The 8,832-nt window shown below is 29.1% G+C and overlaps 1 protein-coding gene across 1 annotated transcript in view; it reads left to right on the forward strand.

Annotated features, from left to right (window-relative positions):
- Positions 1-8,631, forward strand: part of LOC127698560 (polypeptide N-acetylgalactosaminyltransferase 2-like) — a 63,228-nt gene extending 54,597 nt beyond the window's left edge. The window contains exons 11-14 of the mRNA XM_052202067.1: positions 1,560-1,643; positions 2,414-2,540; positions 3,171-3,290; positions 3,705-8,631. Of these exons, the coding sequence (XP_052058027.1) occupies positions 1,560-1,643; positions 2,414-2,540; positions 3,171-3,290; positions 3,705-3,863 (490 nt within the window). The 3' untranslated portion in view covers positions 3,864-8,631. The remainder of the gene's footprint in view (positions 1-1,559; positions 1,644-2,413; positions 2,541-3,170; positions 3,291-3,704) is intronic.
- Positions 8,632-8,832: the final 201 nt, after the last annotated feature.

An 8,832-nucleotide genomic window follows, 5' to 3' on the forward strand; every position in this document is an offset into this window, starting at 1 on the left:
TTAGTACTATAGACCAACCACTCTTAATTTTTTTTAATTAGCCATTGAACACTCCATATTATGATATGTCCTACCACTAAAATCCATTATACTTAATCTGAGCCATCCATTCTATTTTCTGGCTCCAGACTGCTGTATACTATGCGGAGAATTAGATAACTTAAGTTTTAAAGTCTTTGGTATCACCTGACCAGAAATCGAAATTGACCTTCCAAATGCAAGGCTAGCACACTAACCACCACATTAGATGTGGTTCTTACTTCAGACCATTGCATTTTAGCTATAGTGTACACCATCGCACTTCATCGTAACAATCAATGTCAACGTCACACTTAGACCATCGCACTTCAGCATAACCACCAACGCACCTCAGCGTAGTTATCAACAAGTTAAGAGTCATAATGTCGCCATCACACTTCAGGTCACTTCTACATGACAATTGTGGTTCGTAATACCATCGTGGTTCAGAGTCCTGCATATTATAATACAGTTCTTTGGCAAATTTTTTTCTCTCACCTCACTTTTAATACCATCGTGGTTCAGAGTCCTGCATATTATAATACAGTTCTTTGGCAAATTTTTTTCTCTCACCTCACTTTTACAAGCAGTATAATAAAAAAATGCAAAGCATGTTATTGTAAATTTTATCAGTAAGAAATGAAAATTAACTCATATTGCTGACTTGTAACAGGCACTTCCGTCAGGAAATTGTTGGATTAAATTAAGCTCTTAGGTGTCAAACCTCTCAATTGTTTGACTTTTATGGTTCCATTCATATAAAATTTTGTAAATTTAACCAGGTCAAAATTTACTAGTACTATTAAAATTAGCTATTCTGTACATTCTGTACATTATAACTTGATATATAGGTTGTAACAGTACAAAAATTTCACTTTTTGATTACTTAAACAGACCACTCATTTAGACTAGGGAAGTTAAAACTTGACATTTGGTTAAGACATTTCTAATAGAAAAACAAAGGATATGGGGTATCCATCCATGACAAAAAATCAGTACATGCACAGCAAAAACACACACACAAAAAGCAAAGGAACAGCGGTTTTATTGCTGTTCTGCATCTTAAAGTCACAGTGAGGCCTTCAACACAGAGCAAAAAAAACTCTCACCTCACTGCAAGTTTAAGACGGCCCCCCTAGCACCGGCTTGAGCGGAATTTTTTGCAAAAATAATTTGGATAGACTTTGTAAGATGTTACACCACCTAATCAGGCCCGGTAAAAAAAGAACATACTGGACAGTAGTACATATTTAAAACAAATTAGTTCCTACGCACAGGTGTAGATCTTAAACTATGTGGCATATATTTTAGTAATTAAGGTATTGTATATTTACTTATACATTTTAGTAATTAAGGTATTGTATATTTACTTATATATTGGTAATTAGATGTCTCATAGAAGTTTACTCCACACCTTCTTTTTTCATACTTGAATTTGCTGCTAACATCAACTTATTTTTAAGTCTTTGTATTGACATTATGTAAGATAAAAGGTGTACAAAACAAACTAACAAATACAGTATTATATGATTATATTTCAGTATATCAGAAAGAATAGAGTTAAAGGAAAGATTACAATGCAAACCTTTTAAATGGTATTTAGAAAATGTTTATCCTGAACTCAAGTAAGTCAAAACTTATATGCTTGCAGTTGCAATGGTGCTGGTTAAAATGTTTTTTTTTAATGAATATAATTTGCTAGTTAACAACTTTTGTCAAAGATTTACATTACAAAGAAAGATATATTAATGATATAAATATAATTTTAACATCTTAACAAAGTTTAATTTCTATGTTTAAAATGAAAAGTTTTAAGATGAATTGGGTTTTGCTCATTGTTGAAGGTCGTATGGTGACCTATAGTGTCTAACCTACTATGTCATTTGGTCTGTGGTGGAGAGTTGTTTCATTGGCAATCATACCACATCATCTTAATTTTATATAAAAAAAATTTCTGTTTTGAATCTTAGTGAGTTTAACACATTCAGGTATTGAAAATAATTATTTTATTGTGTATTGTTGTATTAGTGTCTAACCTTATGATAGTAAAGTCCTCATTCCAGATATTTATTGTTGTAGACATTAGAAAATATTTATTGTAAATATATTCAGATATTAGATAGTTCAGATATCAACTTAATGTGCTGTAATAATGTATTTTTGTATGTATTTTGAAATTTGAATTCTATATTTTGTATTTTAAAGATTTTATATGATTGATCAATAATATATATGCATTGAACGATAGCTATTTTAAAAGGAGTGATTTTTTCCAAAAAAGAAATTGTGATTTTGTTATTCTCAGATCTAGAAAAATAATTCTGTGTTAAAATAAGTCATAGACCTGTGTTTTATTAAACATGGAAAAGGTTAAAATACAACATTACTATTACAGAGTGCCAGGTGGAGGAGATTTAGCCTTTGGAAGTATCAGTCAGGATAAAATGTGTGTAGATACACTTGGCCATTTTGCAGATGGAACTCTGGGTATTTTCCCATGTCACTTTGCTGGGGGTAATCAAGTAAGTAGTGGTAAACAAAATTTAAGTTCCAAAATCACATAAAATCTAGTAAGTTATTAAAGACTGTAGTAACCACAAGATTGTATCCACTGTCCCTGTTGATATACTGGAATTTTATTCAATTACTTACATTCCCAAAGGGCATACATCCTTTTTAATTAATTGATAAGTGCTGATTTACAAACCTGTCAGAGATAATGTTGACATAAACCTTTAAACCTTTGACAAGTACCATGGATTCATTTATTTTTTGACACAAGTTTTTGCGGACTAAGAAAAAAATAGCATTTTCATGGATATTTTATTTTGTGGTTTTGCCGAAATGTCAATACAAGTGTATAGAAAAGTTGAACATTTGAACATGTGGTTTACCTGTACCACTAAAATCCATGAACTTTTAGGCATGAGAGTGGTTTCAATGTAAGAAGGACTGTTCATAGCCCCTGCCTGCAACAACAAAATGTGTATTACCTTAAACAGCAAGCAGAATTCACAACTTGCACAGATCTGTTTGAGGTTGGTGTGGTCAATTGTTCTGTCCAGTATTTTGGGTTATTCCTTTTATCCTTTTAATGTATTATTATCGTATTAACTAAAGTGATCGGCATTATAAAATTTGATATTTTATAGGAATTTTCTATGAGTAAAGATGGTCAGATTCGTCATTTAGATTTATGTGTGACAGTAGTTGGAACAGACCCTGGTACACCAATAAAGTTATTCCAGTGCCAAGAAGGCAGAACTATTCAGGTTTGCTTCCTCCTATTTGAATTGTTTCAAACATTATCATTGTACTGGCTGATAATTATAAAGTATAAGAATACATTCCCATTTTTTGGCAAGATACAAATTGCTTCAGAGTCACCTTCAAAATTTAAGGAGCCAAATATGACTCCTTAAGGAAACTGTACCATATATTGTAAAACTTTACCTTTTCTTTAAACCTATATAAGTGGTAGTGTGAAGTTTGTGCCAATATTTTGGTAAGCATTCGTGATGATGATAAATTACAGTGCTCTCTTACAGTTTTAACATGTACAGAAGAGATTTTACAACTGTTTAAACTTAACTTTGCTTACAGATAAATAAAGAAAATGAATTCTCAGAATATGTTTCCATTTACAAATTAAGATTATTTTACAAATATGTTTTTTCTTATTTCAGTACTGGAAGAGGAGCCATGATGATACCATGTTAGAACACATAGAGACCAAGTTATGTTTAGACAGTCAAGAAGTTCAGACAAAAGGACTTGTACTTAATCCTTGTAATACAAGATCCATGACCCAGAAATGGAAGTTTCAGCTTAGTAAGAGAACATGATGAAAACAAATATTAGATTGTTATTTATGACAGAACTCTAGTATTTTAAAAGATTTTAATCAAGACTAATTCTACAAAAATTATATACCAAAGTAAAGCTTTATAAGAAGGAAGTCCGATTTAAAATTGTATGCTGTAGAAAGAATGCATGGTACTAAATCTGACATCTTTTGGACTGTCTTAATGAAATGGCTGCAAGTTTACAGGTTACAGTTATTAGGGTAACAGATTTTGTTAAAACTTTTTATTCTTTAAGAATAAAAAAAGAAATATTTTGACAAAGTGCTAAACCCCCCTCGTTACACACACACACACACAAAGGAAATGAAAAAGAGACAATCATATTATTTTAGTGTTTGAAAATTTAAAAAACATATCATGACGACTTAAAGAACATCAACAAATCCAAGATTGCTTCCCCTTTCTCTTTATATGCTTGGTAATTATAAGATATCGTTCAAGAGATTTGGAATGATTGTCAATATCCACCATCGTCCACTCACTTTAGGTGATTCCAACAGAAACGGTGAATCCTAGTAAATATATATTTTATGATACATTTTATACCTACTTACATAGACACAAGTTATTAGAATTTTCCTATAGAGACAGGTTTACAACGACACAAATTTTTTATGTTTTTTGTTTGTTTTTTAATTATATACATTCCATTAAGTTTCCTTACTAGAAGGTCCAGCTGCTTTTAAAAACCTTTTATGACCTTAGCTTTAAGCTGTTTTTCTTATTTATTTTCTTTTATATATGTGACTCATGCAATTTGTGTTAAAATTAAAATAAATAGTATTAGATTATTGATACCAAGAAGCCCAATTATATTTTGTCAAAAATATTTATAAAACCATTATTGTATACTTTCCTGTGATATATATTTGTAAGATAGAAAATTATTTTGAAAAAAGTTTGTCTATTGATGTTCAAACTGGAAAGTAGACCATGTTATTATTGTGCAGATTGAAAGATAAACAATCAGTCTTGCAGCAGCTGATTGAAAACTGGTGATTGTTTGTGTATTCATTGATTTGAAGGGATCATATATGATACTATGAATTGAAAAACTTAAAAAAATTAGTTTATCTCTTGTAGAATTTTTTTTATTTTAAATTCCAAAAGGGTAAAGTACTGTAGATACTTTAAGGTGATTGTAATGTCAGTTTGTTTTTAGACCTTTATTTACATATCTCTGTCACTAGGGCAGCTTCAAGTTTCTGTATTTCAGAGGAAATCATTTGACATAAGTTAGCATAATCATTAAAGGGGCATTAGCTATCAAATTCATGATCACCGATTGACTTAAATTCTCATATTTGATATATAACATACTAAAACTTAAATCAAAATTACAAAAAGTAAAAAAAACAAACAAAACAATTAACAATACATGGATTTGATATAATGAATCAGCATTTTGTGCGTAATTTAGACCAGATGCCATCTAATTAACCATCAAGATTACCTCCGAAGACTGCTGATAGTCATTCGACCCGATATAAACATAAATATAAATAAACTGAGAAGCAAGAGGAGTTGTGTTATTGCAATTTTTCCAGGTCTGTTTGATTTAAGGTCATAGATTTGAATCATGATTTAACCCGTATATGAATGATTTCTTGTGGACTGAATCTGTCAAAGAAATGGGTTTTTTTTTTATGGTGGCACCCTTGTTTAACTTCAATGTTGACATTCTTTTCTTTTAATAACCGAACACGCTTATGGCATGCATGTTCTTGGTCTTTGTTTGTCCAAATTGAACAAAACTGACTGCTAATAACGAAATATTATTTCATTATTCCACTTTTATAACTGTTTGTAACAAAAAAAATCTTATTTTATTTTTTTGTCTAAATGACAGCTAATGCTCCCTTAAGTAATATGTTATTGAATACAACCTATACAGTATTTCAAGGCCAATTCAAATTGCCTTAAGAATGTAAAATCTTTTCATCATTAATTTTAGTTAAAATTCATCAGAAATATTTTTCTAGTATGTTTATAGAAAATAACAAGTTTGTATTGTCCATGTACTTAATTCTTAAATGTTATATACCAAATACTTAACTGTTATAATTGTCTTTAATTTATTTAAGTTTGTAATGTATATTAAATATGTGATTAAATAATGTTAATTTTAACAGATTCAATGAATTATTTAAAACAGCATTAAAAAATGGCTTTAATTCAATATGCAACTGATGGTTGCAAATGTTTGTATTTGTCAATTTTTGAGTATTCTTGCATATAGTTAACGTTGGCATCACACCAACGAAAGTTGTTTTTATTCTATGCCGAATAACAATGATAAATATATTATGGACATTCACTGCAGAATTAACCAAATTTTGGGTGATTATTGTTCCAGTCAAGCTAACATGACGTCCTTCCTGCTGTAGACAAGTTCTTGTTTAAACAAGTGTGCTTTATACTTTCATAGAATTACAAGTGTAGAGCTGTGTCATGAATTACTATGTCTTCCAGTGTGAGACAATCTTTATTTTTTTCTTGTGTGTCATTCATTATTTAAAAACCATAGCATGCCTTAAAATGGTGACACAAAAATTATATGTTTGCTCAAACTAGTGATTACCCACCTCTATTATTTTGTATCTTTTTTTTTCTAGCATTTTGTCTTGTTTGTATGTCAATATTGTTCATATTACATGTATCAAAAAAATCAAATCTAGTCCTTTTTATACAGGATCTTCATCTCTTATAGTTAATCTATCAAATTTGTGTTCTTGTTAATAATTGAAATATTAGAATTTATTGTAGACTTTATAGGGGAATAAGTAGCTTTAAACATCAGATAACTTGTGATTTTATGATTTGTTAGTCATATAACAGGTCTGCACAAAAAAATGAATATAACCATGATAGTCCAGTGTCATTATATTCCAAATTGATTTTCATTCTCCCAAATTTTGAAAGTTCTATGATACTGCTGCTTGTCAAAGCAGATTGTTTACTATGAATATATCTTTATTGAGAAAAGCTTTTAACTACATGTAAGACACCTAAAAAACAAAAGTGTAGTATTAAAAAAATTTTTTTTTTAAATTGATGTGTATTACCCAGGATATTTTTTTTCAAGTACTAAAAGGTGCTAGAGGTTACTGCCAAAATTTTTTATAAAAATAGAATATAATTTTTCAAACGTTAATTATAAAATGTTTAAAAACATAAATGTGTGATATTTATTACATGTTTCAGTTTCATTCTGTTGGATATAAATAGATTTTAATCATCAAACATTGCATTGTCATACTCTGAGCTTTATCATTGTCCTCACAATTTCAATTGCGTCCATATGAAATGGTATTTACCAGGGGAAAAGAATTTTTACATATGATCGATTTCAGGAATAGCTTTAATGTAAAGTTAGTTTATTAGACAGATCATTTTAAATATGTCTGATGCTAAAATTCAGATCAACTACATTTTCATAGATAATGCATTCTTCAGTAGAGAATGTATAGAATATCAAAATTATAGAATTGTAAAGATTGTCCTGTGTGTAGTCTTTTATATAAAATCAGTTGAAAAAGTCAACTTTTTGGGCAGGAAAATGTCAATATTTTCACACGAAATTTATGGTGCAGAATTGGAAGTTAAAACTGTATGAATATTTATTAAAAAAATATAAACTTTAAAATATTTTGCAAGAACTCTTTATGAGATGAACATATTGAGAAATGTAGCTGTTGCTAAGCAATTTTTTGGGTAAAGATTGCATGAAATGCAATCAAAACATATCTTAATCTTCCAAGGTTTATCACTAACAAAATAGTGCAGTGAAGCAATTATTCTTTAGATCCTATTCAGTCAAATACATGCAATTCATTAAGGATATGTTATAAATAGATATTTAAGTTACGATATGATGTGTATTTGAATTACCATACTTGTCAAGAAAACTTTTCTTTCTTGAAAATTACACAAGTAATTCATGGTGTATGAATCTGTTATAAAAATAGACTCAACTACAAATGTACAGCTAAGAACAAAGGAAGATAACCCCAGCTCAAATTTATCATTTGCCTTTCTAAGTTTTATTTTAAATTCACAAAATTGCAAAATAAAAGCAATCTTTACCCTTCAGTGCTCACAAGCACTTTGATTTTAATATATTGCCAATGACAAAGCAAGCAGAGTAACAATATATTTCTACTTTTTAATTTGTCATTCAGTTTAATGTTAAACAATTGGAAAAATGATCTGTAATTGTGCAGGGCATCTTTTTATTTTACAAACGACAGTACATTATATTGATTATGTTTGTAGAAAAATTATTATCAGAAGAAAAATCAAATGTTGATTTAAATTACGGTGAAATTAAGCTGATTTTAGAATAATGTTAAATTAATATAATGTATCAACATAGATTTAGATATACTGTTAAATTTAACTTTTTTTTTTAATAATATGAAATAATGTAATCTTATTGGGATATTAAACCAGCTGCACAGATGATCCTAATAATATGGGATAACATTAATCATCAAAATGCCTGGTAAAATTTTTGATGAAAGTTATAAAAGTGCAGTGATGGCAGTGGAGTTTTAAGGATTAGGTTGTAGGTGTTATTATTGTCCATGACAAATCTACAAAAAGTAGAATAGATATATATATATTTTCTGAAAAACATAGAAAATTTCATTATTAGGGTTGAGGGTTTTATTCATATGTTCATCAATATCAGAGTTTTAATATTGTTCATATTTTATTGTTTATTGAATAAAATAATTTATTTTAAGAGTTTTGTTTTTTTTACTTTTAACTTGTTCTCAATACCGACTTTGTAAAAGCATGAGATTATTATTCAGAGCTGAATTCTAGATATGGTCAGTTATTTTCCACACAGTATTGTAGAGAAGCATAGAAATACAAAGCTTCTGTCCAATCCTTCCATTTGCTCTTGTGATCACATCTCAGAGATCTTTAGAAGGAAAAGTGT

This window comes from Mytilus californianus, unplaced genomic scaffold (assembly GCF_021869535.1).
Source record: "Mytilus californianus isolate M0D057914Y unplaced genomic scaffold, xbMytCali1.0.p SCAF_4, whole genome shotgun sequence".
Lineage (NCBI taxonomy): Eukaryota > Metazoa > Mollusca > Bivalvia > Mytilida > Mytilidae > Mytilus > Mytilus californianus.